The sequence below is a fragment of the Apaloderma vittatum genome, unplaced genomic scaffold (assembly GCF_000703405.1).
Source record: "Apaloderma vittatum isolate BGI_N311 unplaced genomic scaffold, ASM70340v1 scaffold11302, whole genome shotgun sequence".
NCBI classification, from domain to species: domain Eukaryota; kingdom Metazoa; phylum Chordata; class Aves; order Trogoniformes; family Trogonidae; genus Apaloderma; species Apaloderma vittatum.
The window spans coordinates 62,169-84,162 of record NW_009705311.1 but is presented as its reverse complement, the minus strand read 5'-3'; the positions used below and the strand labels follow the sequence as shown (position 1 = coordinate 84,162).

The 21,994-nt window shown below is 36.8% G+C and overlaps 1 protein-coding gene across 1 annotated transcript in view; it reads right to left on the bottom strand.

Annotated features, from left to right (window-relative positions):
• Window positions 1–11,638: 11,638 nt before the first annotated feature.
• The window catches only part of CDH12 (cadherin 12, type 2 (N-cadherin 2)), a gene marked incomplete at its 5' end in the record, with an annotated part of 69,625 nt that continues 59,269 nt past the window's right edge, over window positions 11,639–21,994 (bottom strand). The window contains 2 exons of the mRNA XM_009865348.1: window positions 11,639–12,595; window positions 17,301–17,552. Coding sequence (XP_009863650.1) covers window positions 12,096–12,595; window positions 17,301–17,552 — 752 coding nt within the window. The remainder of the gene's footprint in view (window positions 12,596–17,300; window positions 17,553–21,994) is intronic.

Here is a 21,994-nt window from a genome sequence, read left to right as displayed (position 1 = left end):
GCTCTATAACAAAAGTCTACCTGCCCAGTGTTTGAATGCACCACGGGCCACTTTCTACCTTGAGAGGACTCTTAAATCTACGAGCCACATGAGGGCAGCAAAGACCCAAACTCGAAGAAAGGGTTGCCTGAGTCACCGACAAAAGTCATGCCAGAGTGGCTTTTCGATTCTTCCTCTTCCCTTCTTTTCCCAGCTAAATTGTAGGAAGGTCACGTCATTGACAGTGGAAGGTCCATCACTGCAGTCTTTTAGAAATACCTGAGCAAGACTCTGACAGCACTTGATGGCACTTTTTTTCCACGAGGACGTTTAAACGGTTTCCGATAGGCATTTCCGACATTAATTTGGAATCTCCAAACAGATTGATAAAGTCTATTTTCTCCACGCTAAGGATGAGAGGAACCGATCATAGCATAAAAAAAAAAAAAAAAAACCACAAAAAAAGCCCAAAACAAACCCAAAACTATTTTCCTTTGTTCCTAAGGTGCAGAATAGGGAAAGTTTTCCTGTGGTGCCATGCTTGAGTAGTATTTCCTTTTCTGAGTAGTACAGTTTGCTGTTTGCATTCATATCTGCTTCTTCTGTTACATTGATTATAAAGCATCTGCATACTGTGATCTTTATTATTAAGTATCAATTCTCTATACATTTCATAAATGGAAACTATGTAATCTGAGCCAACCCAACCTTCAACAATTACCTAATGCCTTTTCAGTACATACTTATCTTACATGGCAAGAATGTATATTTCATGTTTCTATATATTTACTTTCTAGTTTTGTATTTGTCAGAGAATAAACCTTAAAAAGAAATAGAAGTGCATGCAAATTAGAAGAATGAGCATGAATGATCTGCAGCCCTCTTGGCTTGTACTAAACAAAACAATTTCGCAGCTAAACACAGTGAAATGAGTGAAAATTTATGTCAAATTTGAGTCAAGTTCCTCTGAAATGTAAATCTTCTATTATAAATTAAAATTATAAGACCTATAAGGTGTGTGGTTTTACATGTCACTGGTGCTGCACCTGTCAGAAAGCTGATGAAATTCCTGTGCCTCAACCTTCTTCACTTAGTAGTTGTTAACTAATATAGTGCTGTTTTCTGAAACCTCACAAGTATGATCATCACTTCAGCTGTTAAGTTTTGTTAATAGGAGAATCTGAGCTTTTCCAGGAATGAAACTTGGTCATATATCACATAGAACAGGAAACTTATCATGGTGGTCATCTTCTTAGTCTTTCATTGTTATCCTGGTAGAGATGAGAAGTCAGCACTGTTACCTTTATTATTCTTTCTAATGCTGACATATTTTTTTTTACCAAGTGACTGTAAGGCTGATGCTCAAATAAAACAAGTAGAGATGAATGGTAGAGACCTCTCTTCCATAGTACCCTTGCCCTTCGCATTAACTCCCAGCCCCCATTAATCATAAGCAGAAGTCAGTCTTTCAAGGAGATAGCAATGTGGAGTTTGTCTTACACTAGAGATTCCTTGCAGGTAGATGCTGGGAGACCGAATTCTCCTTAGCTGCTCTGCTGCATGAATGAATCAAGTCCCTGCAGCAAAGAACTTGTTTTCTGTTTATTATATACAAGGGCCATATACCATTTCCCAAACTGCATTCCACACTCCTTTTGTGGGAGAAAGGACTGCATGCCTGTCACATCTCATCTGAGCCATAAGCATATATAGGTGACGGGTCTCAAACACAAAGAATAGATTAGTTATCATCTGGTGTTTTGGAGATGTGTAGTCCGTATATGTATTTGTGTTCTACTCATCTTTCTGCCCTGTAGCAAAGTCATCTTCAGCTATTTCTCAGAACAACGGAAAGAGCTGCAAACATTCTTCCTCCAATACAGAGCATGTCAAGCAAGAGCAGGGAAGCAAGAGCTATACCACACCTGAATTAGAGCAAAAGAGGATCTCAATGCTCATGTGTAATAATATGAGTATGCTATGCCACAAAACAGTTGTGATAAGGACCATATCGATTGTGCATCAAGTTTTGTAATTGTCCCCGCTCACTGCAAGGGGGTTGGACTAGATGACCTTTAAAGGTTTCTTCCAGTCCAATGCATTCCATGATTCTATGATTACAGGCTATTGTGAGTGTAGACTGCTGCAAAAATGTGAGTTAGTGGACAGATGGGCAACAGCATGGTTTGGGGTTTAGGGGCTATATCCAATACAGAATGATTTCATCATCCGCTTTAAGTGATCAAGAGTAACAGCACATGAGTAATCCTACTTAACTAACTCTTCAAAACAGACCAATATAATAGTAATTCAGGATATTGGTGGACATCTCTTATACAAATGATGACATATCACTGTCTATAGATCAAAAGAGGTTTTGGTACCTAAATTATCTGTTGTTTAATTTGCTGTAAAAGTGGAAATTATTCTAGAAAGAATGCTTTAAATAGCCTGGTGAAATAGACTGAATCTTATGTCTGGAAGATGAAACTAACTCTAGCTATACATTAGTCCTTGAGCTGTGTTTATTTTCCAATCCATCTGCATGCCATTACCATAATTTCTTGGCCGTATAACATTTTTCAGATAGTCATGCTGACTCAGCCAGTCAGACATAGGCCTTAAGAGATGTTGTGCCTGACTTGCGTGAAAGTACATGGTGTTAGATTTCTTTGTGGTGCTAATCAAGGCTTTCAACCAGAAGAGGCTTTGAAGCCTTTCCAGACTTCTCCTTATTCCATTTCAGCTTATTTTCACAGAGCAGCATGACTATGCTTTGAATAGAGCTTGTCTCCATCGTTGATTTTGGCAAACTAAGCAATCTTAGTGAGAGTCTTTATACTGGAATGATTCATCCTAATGAAATTGCCAGATTAATGGTGAAACAATTTCCTTAAGTTACTTCAGATGCTTAGAAATAAGTATGCTGAATGTATCGATCATTGAAAAAAATACTTCAGGCAATTTTCAATATTTATTAAAAATGCTCAGCACTTAGTTTTAAAACTTAGTGATTTAGAATAAATATGTCACCAAATTGGATTAAATACATTTGAAAAATAACTTTGTAATGACTAGGAGAAAGAAAAATCAACTGTGTAAGTACAATGTGATAAAGGAAATTAGACACTACCAAATCCAGATGAGTAAAGATATTTCCTGTGTAGTCCTAACTTTGCCTGACTGTAAAGTGAAAACCACTTTAATTTTTATGTAAGAAACTCAGGGTTTAAAAAAGAGATTTTATTGTCTAGATAGGTAGTATATTTTAGATTTTTCATTAGCTTTTTCTGTTTTTAATGGGATATAATTTGAAAGATATTGACTAGTACTAAAAAAATGCTGACAATTTATTCTAGTATGCTGTACCTCATGTAGATCAGTGTTTTCTCTTTACTTCTGTTTGTCCTGTGAATCATGCTAAAGCTTTAAAGCTATGCTTAAGTTCATGTATTTATTTTTTAACACATATCCTGTTGAAAGCATATTTCCTCTTTCAGTGCCTAAAGATGCCAAAGTAGACTGGTGAATATACATGTTCTCAGTGAAAACTTGTTCTGTACTGCAGAACAGACTTTGCAACTCAAAATAACTATTATTTGCATATACAAGGCTTATGCCAGTGTAAATCAGGAGTGAATGTAGTATTCAGAGTGTCTCTGTTACTGTAAAACATGTATGACATCCAAAGTCAAGCATTCATAAAACATGACAAAATGATGTAAGTTAAAAAAAAATACAACATTTTATTGCTAAAAGTATTTGTATCTGTTAAATAGTTAACTGACATATCCAGATGCCCTGTCACATACAGGGAAAATTGTGTTCTGATCTCTCATTAAAAATTGCTTACTGTTTTCCCATGGATTTTTCATAAAGACTATATTTTTCTCCGAAATTTTGCTTTTCAAGCTCTTGGTGTCTGAGCATTGCAGGAGGAAGTCAGGAAACACATTCCTCTGCATATTTTAAAAAATTATTACCTGCAGTAGGCTCCTTTATAAGTGCTTCTAGTACTATAAATAGAAAACAGAACAAATTTCTTCAATTATGTTAAATATTACTGATTCAGCATGTGCAAGCACAGACAAAATTAGCAACTATTAAGCAGCTGGAAAAAAAGCTTTTGATTTTCTTTTACTGAGAAAGCAACTTTAGGCCAGGAAAAAAGGTCAAGACAGTACTTCAAGGCTAGACGTTGGACTAGATATCCAGATTTTCTGTATACTTCACAAAGGTGAGTGAGAGTGACTAATTTATTAGCAAAAGACTGAGAGGAAAATCATCGTGTACCTGACTAGATCTAGTTGGAGAATTTTCAGTCCCAGCCTATATTTATTGTTGATCGATCAAGCCCAATCCTCTTGTAAAATAGGTATTTTAATCTTCCTTTCAGAGAAGGAGAAGTTCCTGAAAGAAATACATGAATGAAGGTTCGTTTTCTCTTGAGGCAGAGAAGAGGAGTTTGCCAGGGTCTTTTCAGAGCCTGTAAAAGGCTCAGGACTAGCAGTGGGAGAAGAAGCCAGACAACAAAGTGCCTGACTTGTGAGCTTAACCTTTCCTATGGAGCATGTTATGTTTTCTGGGTTTGGCTTAATAAGTCATACACAGTCTTTACACAGCTTCAGCAGGTGGTGGGAGGAACACAATAGTGGCCTCATGCTCTTGGGAGAAGCAAGATCCTTATTTGCAGTAACATTTGGATGGTATCAAAACCGGGGCTCTTCAATTTTGTGTGCGTGATTTAACTGCTGAGCTATTGTATCAGATGGAGTGAGTTTCTTGCCATTTGGCAAAATCAGTTTTGTTCGTTTATTTTGAAAGATTTCTGCAAGTAACGTTTACAGCCTGTGTGACAGATGTGTTACTGAGCACTGTCAAGGCTGAGGCAATCTGGCAAATGTAAACAGGAAAAGGCATGAAGTGAGAGGATTTTCAGGAGTACACTAAATTCTGATTTCTACCTTAACAAAAGGTCTCCATAGAAAAGTTATCTCAGTTAGTAACGACAATCTATGGACAGCTTCTCCAAGAACTGGGCATGCTGTCTTGAGAGGAAGTATGTTTTCAGTTGTGAGTAAATGAGATCATGCATTTTACATGGGTGTCTGTGAGAGGGCTGTGGATTACTCATTCTTCATCATACCTTTGGAGGCTGTACTGGATCTGGGTCTGCATCTGTCACTAAACTAGGATTGAGAGCACAACAGTGTTTTGGCTATTGCTGAATAGCCAAGGCTTTGTTTTTCTCGTTCTGACACTCCAGCAAGCAGGACGATGAGAAGGGACACAGCCAGGATAGCTGATGCCAACTGACCAAAGGGAAATCCCATACCATACGACGTCATGCTCAGCAATAAACCTGTGGGGAGGGTTTTACTTGGGAGGTAGTCATTGCTTGGAGAATGAAAGGGCATCCATCTACCTGTAGGAGGCGGTGAGTTTATCAGTTTGTGTTTGGTTTTTTTATCACTTCCTCTTTCCTTCACTTATTAAACTGTCTTTATCTTGAGCCATGACTTTCACTTTTTCTATTCGATCACCCATTCCCATGGGGATAGAGAGTAGTAAGCAAGTGGCTTCTTGGGGCTTAGCTGCTGACTGGGGCCAGCCCACCACAGAGGCTCTGTCACATGCAGAAAAGAAGGCAGATTTCTGAATTCTCAAATACAGAGAAAATAACAGGCATAATGGAGCCTAGTTCGGCTCAGAGACTTTTAACAAAATGGAGAGATTAGTCATGGCTCACCACATTTTATCTGTTTCATGTTATGCTGTTTCATTTAATCCTGCAGTGCTTTAGTGCAAAAGCATAAATGGTCTTTGAATTACAGATCAGAAGTGGTGTGCTATTTCTAGGGAGGCCATTCTGCCCTACAGTTCCTTACAGACTATTTCAATGGGAAGAATTGTGCTGTTTAGCTTTTCCCATGTATTTGTTTCTTTTGCTGCTTAGTGTTTGAAATAGGAGTTTCACTCTGCTTGTGACAACAGTTTTCTAGAGCTATTACCTATGTGAGTTGTCAAATCAATATGCTGTTCCATAAAATCTGAGCTCTGGCAGGGCATTCCTCTCCATAACCATCAAGAGATGACTCGAGCATCTCTGTCAGCTTGTGCTTCAGAGAACTGTCTTCCAGATAGGCAACAATTCAGACCACAGTATCTGTGGTTGAATATCTCTGGTCAGTAGATGTTTTCATTAATCACTTTTTGAGTTTACTTACCATGGTCGGTTTCTTGACTACATAGGATATTAGGTACTTTCAGTCACATGATCTGGACTAAACATCTCAGGTATGTAACCTGAAATGATTCAATTTAAGTCACTACAATTGCAATTATACAAATTAGGTCTAGAAAGTGAAACAAAACACTTGCCAATTCTGCAATAGCACTTAGAAGATCAATAGTCATTCATTGGTGAGGTACATTCAGCAAACATGAAAAAAGCTGCATTTCTGTCCTCAAATTCCTCCTTTTAAGAATTGCAGAGTATATATTGCAGTACTGCTTTTGAAACATTTTTATGTTTTTCATTTGTCACTGTCAAGTATCCCTTAGTTTCACAGAATATGAATAAGAAATAAAACTGAGCTAAGAAATATTAGATTGTTATTTACATATATAAAGGAATACTGATAACAAATAGCAGAAGAAAAAGGACGTAACTCCAGAGTCTTTCACCCTTTTCTCTTTATGTCTCTTTGCCTTTATAGAAAGCAGGTGAGTTACATACTGTAGAAGGATGGGAGAAAATATACTCAAAGGTTTGACATTGTGATTAGTTTTTTCCTTATTAAGTTCATAATCTGACTTCTGCTGATAATCGGTTTGAAGAGCATTAGGTTGATGTTCGTTCTGAAACATGTTATGTAAACCCAAACTACAATTTTGCGCCTTTACTGCTGTGCCATGTATTTTTTTGGTCAGACATTTCTACCAGGAAAGCTGAGCTGTAATCAGGTATGTACTGAGACCCACAAGTGGAAGAGTGATGAACACACAGGGGGATAAAGATCAAACTTCAAAGTAACCTGAAGAGGCTAAAGCATCAAGGGTTGAAGGCAGCACTAAGTCTGGCTCCATCTTCTTTACTTCCATCCATCAGGTATTACACGCATTGATAAAATCTTCCTGAGTCCTGAGAAGTATTTTGACTGGGACCATGGCAATAAAAGTAAGATAGAAAAAAAAATTATCTGGGGATTTTAGTTGAAAAACTAGAGTTGAATAAAGGAAGGTTATAAATTAAGCAAATAGAAGAGGAACTTACTTTTTCTCAAAATAGCAACTATTGCTCGTGTTCAGACAGCATTTCTCATTCTTGATTTAAACAAGAAGAGAAAAGGAATCAAGTTATTATAGATTTACCATTAAGAGAAGGCTGTGAAGGGGTGCAATATAAACTTGATTTTCATTCACACTTAAATGTCACCTCAGCAGGGTTATTATTAGGGGTCGTTTCATTATTTGTTTTCATGAAGGTTTCTAAAGCTCAGAAACATTTCTATGCACACGGGAATTAAATTTCTATGTTAATAATATTAGTAATAAAAGTAATAAAATAACTGCAAAGAATTTATAACCCCAAATCTCGGCAAGTAAAATCTAGTCACTAGTGTCATACAAAATGTCCGCAACCCAGTGAATTATTCTATTTTCTTGCTGTATTCATTTAATAGAGATTTGTTATTTCACAACACAGTCTTAAGAACTCTTTCATAACAATAATGGACATAAATCTATAATAAACATAGCACCTGCAGAACTACATTTTTTATTAGTGTGAATGATGTGGATGTGGATATTTTATTCTTGAGGCAAGAATATACTCATGGTAGTCTGTAGAATAATATTGTCAGTAAGTTGTTGAGTCATTTATTGCTCTTTACTCCATAGTCACCTCTGCTTCCATAACCTAGAATAAATCCTTAGTACTTGTGATTTTTATTTTGAACAGTAAATCTTAAAGCAAATGTATAAAATAAGTATAACCTGTAAAAATCTAAACATTCAAAGATACTTTGTGCAAGAGACATCATCTACTGTCGTTGCTGTCCAAATCATTGCTGCTTAACGCACTGAAAAATACTGCAGAACTGCATTTCAAGAAAAGCAGCATTTTTAGGTTTGTGTGGTAGCATTCTTAAATTTAAATATTAGCAATCTTTAATGTTCTGACAACATAGAGAAATTGTCTGAATGTTCCTAACTGGCATTTTCTGCTTTCTTGGAAGAGCAGGGCAGACGTTTTCCTTCTTTTCTGAAACTATTTTCAAATATTCTGTTGTAATTTTTTCTTTAGTTCTCTATGTCCACAATGTAGGCTTACTAGTTACATTTTCTTAGATACTTCCTTTCCTAGCTGAATGCCTTACATTTAGATGTTTATTTCAGCTCCGCTAGTGCATGTCATAACTATTTAACTTAAAACATGGATTTATTTGTGCCAGTGAAGTGTCTCCGTGCTTTTGTGTGCAGAAGGCATTTTACACTACGTCTTGGGATTTGCAATGGTGGCGCTGTAGAGACACTTAAGATGCTGCTAGATATTTTTGCACCAGTGTTTTAAGTTTGGAAATTTAAGTAAAAGTATTTCTCTCAATTCTATCCCTTCTGTGCCTTTTAAACATTGTCTGAGCTTTATGTCACTCTGATAGAATTTGAAGTTTATGGCTCTTTTCACAATCAAGAGAAAGACAGACATCCAACATTTTGATTGAAGATGCGGTGCTTAAAAACTGAAGTAGTTATCAGATACAATTTACAAATACACTGGGGTTCCTTAATCCCATTGATTTCATGTCTTCAGAGGCCTTGACATAGTTTAAACCTTGTAAATTCCATTTTTGTCTAATCACCTTTTAAAAAATAAGATGTCAAAAACCTGAAAAGCATCTTTTAGAAAAAGAATGGAATGGAACATGGAATTAAAAAAAATTTCCTGGATCCCGGGTTATGCACAGATGAAAAGAAATCCTTTTCCTTAGTTCTACAGAGCTGTTTAGTAAAAATACCCATTAAAATTGTTTGATCACTCTTTAAAGGCCTTAAAATATTTTAATATAGGACAAGTGCATTACTAATTACACACCAATTTATTTCTTTCATCTTCCTGGAGGTTTATTAATCATGTGATAGAAACATTTCAGTTACAAACCTCTTAAATGTAAAAAATATGCATTTGATATTCAATTTTGGTATTAATGTAACATACAGCAACTCACTCTCAAATATGTATTCTGTGTAGCAGCATGTTTAAGACCCCATTTTCTGTCTAGCCATTTTTGGAAGCCAGGCATTCATAGAGACTGCCCTGCTTAGAGCAAATTCCAACCTATTCAAGAGACCTAATGTTCACCCAGTATCCACTACAAATACAACTTTCTCAGGTGCAAGCATGCCATGTGATGTCAAAAAGTCAAATACTGCTCTCACTTGTGTTGACTTTACCAGGGAAATACGTGTAAAGGACTAATACTAAGAGCAGAGTTTGGCTGCAGGACTGCACAACTGTAAATGAGCAGCGTCAGATGCTTGTTTTAGCTGTGGCAGTAGAGTAGGAAGCATTGCTGTGCATATGCTGCATGAGGAAGCATTGCTAAAAACCTCCCCAAGTGTGAATTTTCTGTGAATCGAATAGCTGTTGTAACTAGTAGCAAAGATATATACGTATTTGATTTTTTTTCAGACCTCTGGTTTAGGCCCACTCTGCCATACCAAGTTACCTTTGCTCTGCTGCCAAGATGTGTGAAAATTAAAAGCATTAGCTTCCACATGAAAATTATGGTGCTGGTAAATGGGCACCACTACTCCATCTACTTCCCTGTTCAGTGAGTAGAGAGCTTTTGTTGGCTTAGTCCGTCTTCCAGGGAACATAGGATACAAGGTCAACAAAGCTGGTGAAGGGTCTAGAGCACAAGTCTTACGAGGAGCAGCTGAGAGAACTGGGGCTATTTAACCTGGAGAAAAGGAGGCTGAGGGGAGATCTTATCACTCTCTACAACTACCTTAAAGGAGGTTGTAGAGAGGGGAGAATTGGTCTGTTCCACCAAGTAACAAGTGATAGGACAAGAGCAAATGGGCTCAAGTTGTGCCAAGGGAAGTTTAGACTGGATATTAGGAATAAATTCTTTACTGCAAGGATTATCAGGCATTGGAATGGGTTGCCCAGGGCAGTGGTGGAGTTCCCGTCCCTGGAGGTGTTTAAGAGTCCTGTAGACATAGTGCTTAGGGGTATGGTTCCATCAAGAACTTGCCAGTGTTAGGTTAGTGGTTGAACTTGATAATCTAAAGGTCTTTTCCAATCTGTGATTCTGTGATTTGCTAATAATGAGAAAAAAACACAAACCTTTGTTACCATCTGCTGTGTCTCTTCCCCAGCATTCTGCTGGTAGAAGCTATGCCAATTGCGCTTTCAATGCAGTCCTGTCCAATTGTACCAAATGATCCAAAACTTATTTGAACTTATACACCTTTTAAAGTCTTATTGGGAGATTAATTTATACAACTTTGAAAACCTTTACATATCCCCAAGAGATTAAAAGGAACATTGTGTATGTTAATATCAGGCTTGTGAGCTAACTACACCTGATTGTTATTTATCCTTCAGCAGTAAAAAAAGTAAGCTGTAGGACCTAAGGTGAATAAAAGACTTCTGATTCATGAAAGACTCAGGCTGTCCTTGCCAGTGCCATTAATCATGAGTGAAGCTGAAGCAGATTGTATAGCACTAAGGGGATTTTAGAAGGATAGTGTAAGGATATATGCACTTTCGGGGTCATAAACCATTGCCTTACAAAATGTCTATGTCTTAGATCATCAGAAAAAAAGTCACATGAAATAGTTTTATAAGAGATCTTCCACGGCATAATGCCTTGCGCGTATCTATACTTGTGTTACCTGCACAGCTACATTTATGCATGGTTATGTATATAAAATGTGGACAAACATACTGTTTTATATTTTTATTCTGCCTCTAACCATATTTTGGCAAGAACAAAATCAATACGGTTTCCATCCTCAAAAGGCTTTCTTAAATGTTTGATGTGGGTCTAGCAGTGAAATACAATGATATGCTGAACTACAGCAGATGGTCAGCTGAAAAATAACAACCATCTCTATGACATGTATGCCTATAGTACGTACAGAGTAACAATTTAATTGCAAAAGAAAAGGGATACGAGTTCTTTACATGTACTTCTTTAGTGACACTTACAAGGGAAAACATGTCTTGGTACTAAAAATACAATAATATTCTTAAAAAACCCTCTCCATTTTACGTTCTAATAATAGTATAAGATTAAAAGAAGAGGGGGAGTCAAGGGAAAATGCCTTCACATTAAAGAACAGCTACTTTCACCTTTTTATTATTTTGGAAAAATGTAATATTTGCATGAACATTTTCATTCATTGATGTATGCTATGGTCTTTTCCTTTTTAATTTGGGCTTTACATCTTCCAAGTGAGTATTTTAAATTTAAATTTCCAGTGAAATTGTGGAAGAAGAAATGTGGCTTCTTGACATACTGTTTGTTTTCTTTAAAAAAACCCCCACAAACCCACAAATATAGCCCCCAAACACAATGTACACCCCCTTAGTTTTAGTCATTACATATACTCCAAGACGTGATCTCCATTTTTGTTCTAAAAGAAGTCAGGATGTTGCTATTGCTTCTTGTCTCAAAATTCTTGTCCAATTTACCATTCAGTATTGTAACACCATCACAGCAGACTCTTTAAAACTGAAATGATAAGAGTTTCAATAGGCACTTTAGTGGAATTACGAAAAAGCTACCACTCTTCCACCGTGATGCCAGAAAGCTATCTTCTTTCTAAGTCGGGTCAGTAAACTGTTCCTTGTAGGCCTGAGCTTGTCTCAGTGTAATTCCAGAGTAACAAAATAACAACAACAAAAAAACTGTGTATATTATAGGATTTATCTTTCCTTTGCAGATCAAACCAAAACTGACAGTATGATGAATGTAGTAACTTGCTGGAAACAGTTGCTGTCTTTTATAATCAAAGGAATCCTGTCCTATATAAAGCTTCGGTTTATATTTTAAAATTGATATTGGTTTACTTTTCCTTTTATTTCGCTGTTGTAGTTGTACTTAAGTGACTTTGTCAGGGTTATAACTTTCTTCTTCTCCAAACATGTCTGCCAAGATCTTAAAGCGAGGTCCCCAGTCACTCAGATAGTCATAATCCTGGTCTGCCTCTGTAGTAAGGGAGTCTATAGAGCTGAGAGACTCTGCAACAGATCCATTTCCTTCATAAGCATAGGTTGCCAAGGAGTCATAGGGGGGTGCAGATGGGTCTACATCATTCTCCTGCAGCCTTTGATTAATAAAATCTCTTATGTCTGTATTATCTTCCACTGGTGGTCTCTGACGCGGAAAACGCAACGTGTCTGGTTTTATGTCCCTGCGCATTTTGTTATCTTCAATCACTTTGGGATTCCTCAGGGCACCAATGTCAAAAGCCTGGGTGTCTTCTTCTCCACCTCCTTCATCATCATAATGGATAACATTATCTCTGATGTCTTCTTTAGAGGTCATCAGGGTGTCCTTTTTCTTCTGCCTCCGTAGGGCTACATACAGTACCACAATGACTGTAATGAGAGAAAACTGAAGTTAAGACATGCATAGAAATAATTTGGTACTCTGACATATCTGCCTTTGAAATCTATAAGCAATCAAAGGGACTTTATTCCTTACAAAATATGGTCCTACTATTCTTCTAAAAATAGAAGTGCTCCAGTCAATGAAAAGTCATTTGCTATTGATATATGAGTCTTACTTTCTTCAGTGCTGCTGAAGGAAGTAAAAAATAATGTTCCTACTGGCCTGCTTTGTGAACAAATAGAATTGGACAGGACTTCAGCTTTTTAGCTGAGAGACAAGGAGAGGGGATTTTTGTCTTCCATAGTGAAATAGAGAAAAATACTCGAATTTCTACACTACAAAGAAAAAAAAATCCACAGTATTAAAGAGAAAAAATAATTTGGAATCTTTGAAATGGAGGGGAAAAAAAGTCCTCCTTCAGCTTTTTATACAGCAGACTTTGACCTCTTCAGGGATCTGTTTTGAAAAATCCCACTTGATATGGTTCTGGAGAGAAATGGGATTCAGGAGCATTGGTTCACTTTCAAGTATCACTGCCTGCAAATTCAACACTAGCCCATCCTGATGAGCCTGAAATCAAGCAAAGGCTGCAGGAGGCCTTCATGGATGAATAAGGAGCTCCTGGCTAATCTCAAAAAAAAAAAAAAAAAAGAGGCATGTGAGATGTGAAAACAGAAACAGGTGAGCCAGGAGGAACATGGTGACTGAACATGTGGGGAAACGGTTAGGAAAGTCAAAGTCCATCTGGCACTGAATCCTGTGAGGAGCATGAAGGGCCACAAGAACGGCTTATACAAGTACAACAGCAGCACAAGACAGAGAAAACATGGGCCCACTGCCGCATGGGGCAAGGGACCTGTTGACAGAGGAAACAGAAAAGGCCAACCTACTCAATGGATTCTTTGCCACTGTCTTTTTTGGTAAGGTTGTTCTTCAGGAATCACAGGTCCCTGAGAGTAGAGGGAAAGTCTAGAACAAGCAAGACTTACGCTTGGTGGAAGAGGATCAAGTTAGGGAACACTTAAACACACTGGACGCACAAGTACATGGTACCTGATGGGATGCACATAAAAGTGGTGAGGGAGATGACTGATGTCATTTTGAGGCCACTTGTGATAGTTTTTGAAAGGTCGTGTGGACTGAGAGAAGTTTCTGAGGTCTGGAGCAAGTGTCACTCCGATCTTGAAGAAGGGCAAGAATGAGCTAGGGAACTACAGGCCAGTATGCCTCACCTTGATCTTGTGGAAAGTGATGGAGTAAATTATTTTAGAAACCATTTTAAAACATATCAAGAACAGGAAGAGGATCAGGACTAGTCAGCATGGATTTATAAAGGTTAAATTCTGCTTAATTCATCTGATAGCCTTCTACAGTGGGGTGACTGGTAGATGATGGGAGAAAAACGCATTATTTTTATCTTAACTTTAGTAAACCTTTTGATGCACTCTCCTGTAACAACCAAATCAGAAAAACTGAAGAACTGTGGACTAGACAAGTAGACAGTGAGGCAGACTGCAAAGCTAGCCAGACTGACAGACTTTAAAGGTTATGATCAACAGCCCAAAGAACAGATGGAGGCCAGTCACAAATAGTTGATACTGGCCTACCATCTTCATAAGTGAAATGGATCATGCAAGGTGTATCCTCAGCAGGTTTGCAGAAACAGAGTTTTGCAGACTTGCAAAACAGAGGTTGTGCCACTATTCAAAGGGACCTTACCAGGCTAGGTGAATGGGCCAATAGGAACCCCACAAAGTTCACCCAAGGGAAATGACAAGTCCTACACAAAAAGAGGAATAACCACATACTGTAGATGCTGTTGACTGACTGGCTAGAAAGCAGCTTGATAGAGAAGGACTTAGGATTCTGATGGACAAGGTTACCATGAGCCAGCAATGTGCCCTCGTGGCAAAGAAGGACAACATCATTTGGGGATGCATTACGAAGCTTGCTGTCACCAGGTCGAGGGAGATGATCATCTGCCTCTGTTCAGCCCTGGTGAGACACACTTGGAGTTCTGGGTCCAGTTCTGAGCTCCTCAGTACAAGACAGACATGGACTTCTTGGAAGTGAGTCCAGTGCAGAACCACAAAGATTAAGGGATTGGAACATCTACCATACAAGGAGGGGCTGAGATAGCTGAGTCTGTTCAGCCTGGAGAAGTCTCGGGGGGGAACAATGTGTATAAATACCTGATGGATGGAAGAGGATGGAGCCAGGTATTTCTGAGTGGTACCCAGTGACAGGACAAGAGGCAATGGGCACAAGCTGAAATTTGAGGGAATTCCTTAAAATCTAAAAGAAAAGCTTCTTTATTAAGGATTGGATCGTGTTGCTCAGAGAAGTTATGGTGCATCCATCCTCGGAGATATTCAAAACCCAGATGGATTTGTCCCTGAGCAACCTACTCTAACTGATGCAGGTAGGTTGGTCTAGATGATCTTTAGAGATACTTTCCAACTGCGATTTTGTGATTCTGTGTAATTATAAAATGTTACAAACTGATTTTATTCCAAATGGCAACTCAGTGCCAATCAGCTTGTGGGGTTTCTTTTCTCAATAGTTTGTCTTTGGAGATATATTTAACTGAATGCAAAATCTGCCTGTAGTAAAGTGGCCTTTTTGTTATTTCTTAACTGCCTTTGGTAGAAATGACAGTGTTCTAAATGCTGTTAGTGAAGTAACACAATAATGAGTAGAGAAGTTGCAATGATTGTAAATTCATGGTCAGGCTTGTGTGGTCTAAAATAACTCCTGATTCTAAAATAATATGTTGACTGTCTTTTGTGTAGAAATGAGTTTGATGAGAAAGACTTCAACTACAATTTTAATGACTGTCAGGCAGGTTCACAGCAAGAAAAGAAAGTCCAAAAGCAGTTTTTACATTGACCAATAAAATATCAAGGAGGAACTCTACATATAAGTGCCATTCTCTTAAGTTACACACAGCACCAGAGATCTCATTATTTAGACATTGTTTTTTCTGAGTAATATTTCCAGGCTGATTGGAATGGAGTTGTTTGAGGACCAAAACCTCTCTTTCCAAACATAACCTCAGTAATTCAGTCTTGTGTTCTGTTGAAAGTGAGAATTAAAATACCTTCATTAGTTTTGTGTATGCCAAGAACATCAATCAACAGCAGTGCTGGTAAGGAGGTCTTTGACATAATTATTTTTGATTTACTATGCTGTGTGGTTTTTTAATCAAAATTGTATTTATTTCAACAAACCATTACGGAAGCATCAAGGCAATTCTATTGAAGGTCTCCATGATCTGCCATTGTAAATGACCTCTGTGACAAGAGCACCAGGCTCTCTGCTGCATAGTTCACGCTGTCCAGATTGCTGGACACAAAGGTGGCAATGTGAAAGGCTTTGCTACTGCTGTGCGTTTAGAACTTTTGGGCACTTTGCTCTTTACCAGAGAGGTTAGATATCCTGGGAGTCCTGCCTTCAGATAGAGCTCTAATTGACTTATCCCTTCATGTGAAAATAAGTTAAAGCTGTTTTCATAATGGAATTTCTTTGATGCTGAGGCTCACTCTTGTCTGCTTTTACCCAGGAAACTCCTAAAAGTAAAAACGCAGTCCCAAGGGATTATGGTAAAGGAGACAGCATTCTTCTTCCTTCTGAAAAACTGACCTAAGGTTCCTTTGTTTAAACTCTTCAGAAGGGGTGTATTTGTTATTAATTCTTATTCCACAGAAAGAATTACCATCTGCCATTCTTGTTCTGATTTCAAACAAGATTTTTCTCACAACATAAAATTTTCACACAGAACAGAAATTCTGACTTTTATCCACTTCTACTCAGAAGCTATTTAGTAATGCTGAGCCTGCAGGAATTTACTTAAGTGTTAAGTGACTGTATTATCCAAATGCAAAGAGCTACCCATATGTTATACTCAGTGTCTGCACTATTTTTGTGTATGCATTAGACCTACATAAGGTGTAGCAGGAGATCTAGTAAGCCCACTAACATCAAGAAGTGGCATAGGCCAGCATTTGTAAGAATCCATCAGTTTTCTTCAGCCCACTTTGTATCTGTGTAAGGTGCAAAGTTGGGTTTATTTTGTTATCAGTTCATTAAGGCTATATTACAAGTAGGATGCATGTGAGTATTGACTGCTTTGGGCGTGCTGTAAATAAGGCAATATTTAAATACGTATATCAAATTACAATGCCACCTCAGGGAACCCATGCCTGCCTGAAATTAAATATTCCTGTACATTTTTACATGGATCTAGCCAGTTACCGCCTACATTACAATTAATTTCTCCTCTCATTTCTTCATTCTCCTTTTGCTTAAGTTGGCATTAAGAATTAAATAAAGATCCTTACTAAGTCCTTACTCATGTTACTGTCAGTAGGACTTGTCTACCTTTACAATAATTTAGAAATATTAATCCTTCAAGAAAGGTATTTAAACAAAATTGTTTCAGAGAAAAAATTGTGATTTAGATTCCACTGAAAGCTGGTTCTCTTCATTCATTAACATGTAGGTGCTAGCAGATTCACGGTCATAGTCAGTGCTTTGGGACATTTTTCTAGAAACACAGAAACATAAACGTTCTCAGAAACTGCCATGCATTTTCGATGGCTTTTGTTAAACAATGGAGCTAATAGCAGCACAAATTAATTCACAGGTGAATAATCAGAGTAATGCACTTCACATGGTTTCATGAGAACTAACCTAGAAGTATAACAATACACAACAAGATTGCAATCAGAGCTCCAGTGCTGAGGCCTACTGGCAAGAAGATTGCTTCCACATTGCAAGACAGGATGGTACCATCAGAATCACATCTGCAAACACGGATAGTCATTGTGTTTGTGCTGCTCTGGACAGGATAACTGCTGTCTTCTATTACTACTGGAAGAAAATACAGCTCTTGCTCTCTTCTGCTGTAGCCATTTCTCCTGGTTTCAATCCCAGCTGTATTGTCTGTAAAACATGACATAGTCATTACAGGATTTTTATTGTGTACTTCAGTTCACCATTGTAGTTTGTATCATCTTTGGTAATAGGCAGCTATTCTACTTTTGAAACTCAGTGAATGACATGCTTTATGCAATCGCCTTGTTTTTCATTACAGAAGGTATTCTATTCTGACTGGCACAGATATTTTTTGCAGAGCATTAAATAGTATTCCATTTCTTGTAAGCTTGTTAGCTTGACAGCTGAAATTTCAAAGAAGACATAAATAATAATTTTTTTTTTAAAAGTGTTAGAGGTATTAGATTAGAAAGACTTTTCACTTTTTTCTCTCCTTATCTCCTTATATTCCAAGTCTGTGGTCCAAAGGACTTTGATTGCACATGGATTTAGAATCAAGTCTTAATTAATTTTCCTTTAAAACAGAAAGTAATATACCTAGACAAAATATAAAACCCCTTCAACTTTCCTGCCCCATTAAAAATAAGTGCAGAAATGAACTGCATATTTTACAATCATAATATTTTTCATCAATTACTCATGAAAGTGTTCAAAACTCCCAGAATTTGTTTTGTCATTTCTTCCCAAGAGATACTCAGTTATTGCTACTTTTCTTGAATCAAACAGAATAGCAAGGAAATGATGTGCAGATTAAAAGGATTACATTGAAAGCAAAACTAAAATGAAATTAGCAGGGAATTAATTAGCTGACAGATCTGAATGAAGGTAGCTTGCAGCTGTCACCAGTTTGCCATCTCAACGATGTGCTTTACTGTATCTTTAGAAGAAGATACTTGCTGCCCACATTATGCTTTTCATCCCTGATGGAGTTTTGCCACTAGGCAGAAGTTAATTAAGGGCTCTGAATTCTACACTTGAATACTTGCGTGCAGGTCTAGTTAAGGACAATAGGAAGGAACCCTAAATATCCAAAATCAGATATCCACAGTCAGATCAGACACCACTGAGAAAGCACTGGACTGACAAAATGCTTATTTCAGAAGGCCCCTTTTTATCAAACTCAAACATGGCATGTAGACATATTAAGTTTAATGACATTTAGTTTTGAAAAGGAAAATCGCTCAAAATAGTTAGAATCAAACCAACTTCTGTTTTCATCTTGTTCTTTATGATTAATCCTCTGCACTGTGTAAAGAGTTTTAGATATGATTTGAAGTCATTGAACTTAATCTTATTTCTATTTCTATTACTAGAATTATTTCTATTTCTATTACTAGAATTATTTCTATTCTTTTTTCTTCTACTTGAAATGTTGAAGATCACTTTAATACACGTTACAACAAAATGGCTTTCAGAAGAATCAAACAGATTGAGCTCTTCAGTCTTGAACAATTTTTGTTGCTCTCTGACTCCTTTCAGTAGTTTGAAGTCCTTTTGAAAATATGGACAAAGGCATGTGTTTGAACTCTGCACAGAATAGGTTGGAGCTGCAGCCTGAAGCTAAGACAGCTTCTGTTTTTTGAGTTTGTTGGCAATAAATTCATTTTCACAATGCCTGTGACTGTCGGGAGAGAAGGAAAATTCACCCTTAGATGAGCAGCAGAATGTGCTCAGCCAGGAAGCCCTCCTCTGGAGAGCAGCGAGGCCAGCAGAGTGGAAAGAGGAACGTGGGTGGTTCATCTGGAAGCACTCCTGATCTGCCAGGACTTCTCACTTCCAATAATTCCAGCTAGTGGATTAGTCTCAGGACTGCTGAAGGCATAGTCTAGAAACATAGCATTTCCCTGTGTTTATATTTGTAGAGACTCCAAATGGCAACCTTGAGGTTCTGTCTTGCGTCTTTCCTCATTAAGTTATATTTTGAAGACGTATGGAACCTGGAAAAGTTTCTTCTCTCATGTGCATGACTATGCCTGCTGTAGTATCATGCCACCTGTGATTTTAGAAACATAGCATTTCCCTGTGTTTATATTTGTAGAGACTCCAAATGGCAACCTTGAGGTTCTGTCTTGCGTCTTTCCTCATTAAGTTATATTTTGAAGACGTATGGAACCTGGAAAAGTTTCTTCTCTCATGTGCATGACAAACATATTATGCCTGCTGTAGTATCATGCCACCCGTGATTTTAATGGTAGAGAATAGCACTGGTTGTTGGACTTGTTGACATGTTTAAAACTGTGTGTATAGGTACATACACACACTAGCATTTATGCTTGAAAAATTGTATGTCTTGGTGGTTTCTGACACCATTTTTTAATGGGAATATTGCATTAGTTATTATACAGTAGAGAAATTTTGTTAACAGACTACTGAGATCCAAAGTCATCTTGGTGCCAACATCACAGGTTTAAATGGGGTAATTTAATTATCTAATAATATTTGAGCAATTTCCTCATCAAACTCATATCCTGAGCACTCTTCAAAAAGCTGTAAATGAGAAAGGTCATTGAGTTTAATTACTGGACAGCCTTTATAAGTTTAAATATTCTTTTGAATATGTTAAAATGACCTGAGAAGAATGGAAAGAACTATATTTAAAACAATAGCTTGTCATTAGTTGAAAAAATTATTTCTTGGTGAAATTAAAGGATATTTTAGGAAATGGACAGAAAGGAAGAAATGAAAACCCTTATTTAAAGAAAACTTGGCCAAAAGAGCAAAAGTATTTAGAAATACACTGTATTCGAGTTATAAGAGTACATAATTATGAAGATGCGACACACATAGGCCCACAAATATGTTGAAAAGTGAAAATATTAAAGTAATTAATGTAAAATATGAGGAAGTTATAACAAGGTATATTTTCTTTCTGTTAGAGAGCTTTGTGTTCTATTTAATTATAATCATTAGCAAAGTTCATTATGCTAAGTTTTCCAGGGAAATAATACCAGCAGTTATATAGGAAATAGAAAATAACAGAAACTACAGTGTATCATTAAGGGGAAATAAAACAAGCATTATTCAGAATTTTAAGTCCAGTGGGACAGAGATATAAATAATTTACATCTTGCTTGGCATGATTATAGTTAGATACGGAAATTCCGCAACACTGTAAAATACTAACAGCTGTTAAAACCAAACTCTTTAGATTAAGCACTTCTATAGAAGAGTAATGACCTGATCTTCAAATAAATGGACTTTAATCTGTTGTAAGGTTGTCTTTTGTACTCATTGAGCTGTCTGAAGAAGACTATTTGAATGGCCTACGATAAAATTCTGATTTATGTATTTTTGGTTTCATACGACACTACTCTTCATGTCTGCAATATTATGAATTGTTCTGGTTTCATTATATACCATATTTACAAATCATAAAGTGAAGCTCCCTGCTCATCTGTAAAATATTTCAGGTATCTATGATATGCTAAGCTAAAAGTCACTAATAAGTTTGGGAATAAACCAATTTTCTCTTATCTTCACAGAAGAGCTATATAAAAAGCAAAAATAAGCACAGTTTATTTTTCTGCTCTTTCAAATTTATTTCCTCCTGAAGTTTCTTAATGAAAAAGATCTTAATGATTAATAGTCTTGCTTATTTTATGGGCTTTTATTTTGTATCACCTAACATTGACAAAAGTGTATGGCTTCAAAAATAATTTGGGTCATATCCTTTAATGGATTTTAAAAAGGCCAGCTAAGTGTCCGTCCTTTGCAATTTTTTTTTCATTCTGTATATTATCCATTTCTAGTCCTTTTTAGGGCTTGGGTTACTTAATCCTCAAGAAAGGAATCTTTACATCATACTCAGTATTGTCTCAAATTTAAATTAAAATAATAATGAATGTAGTTAATAATTAAAAAATAAGAATTACATACTTTTTCTGAAACGTAATACTTATAACTTACAAAGTTAAATAGGCAAAGGACTGTTACTGAACTTTACTGGTTGACTTCAAGTGCTCTTTCTTTGCAGAGTAATTTAAACCCTTTTTTGTGGCTTAATATGTCACTGTTCATTAAAGATCACTTAACAGCTGATAAATTAATCGCTAAAATTAGTGGTGAAAATTCATTTTATTATGATGTCTTAACTTTGTCTGTTCACAAGACTACATGCTTGAAGATGTTTATGATAGGAAAAAAGATCCATTTTTTTCATCTTGGTTGTTCTTTTCCATTTATCAAAAGCATTCAAGTGGAAAAGAAAAAGAAGATGATCAGTTATGACAAAATTGGGGGGGAAATTACATAATTACATAATCACAAAATTACATAAATCTACAAATTATTAAGAGCGTTATGAGATGTTATATTGCAGCAGCATTTTCCATATTTAGAACTAATTCTTCTGCAGGACTATGCATCCTCCAGAAAGCACAATACCTGAGTAATTTGAAAACAGTTAGCAAAGTAATAGTATTTAAACAAGGCAGTAATAGTGCCTTGTTTAAAGGTATACCTGCATTGGCATATGAGCTCTTCCTGAGATACAGAATGATAAAAAGAAGAAAATAAAACAGGTAGCAGTGTATTTTGCAGGCCTGTAGGGA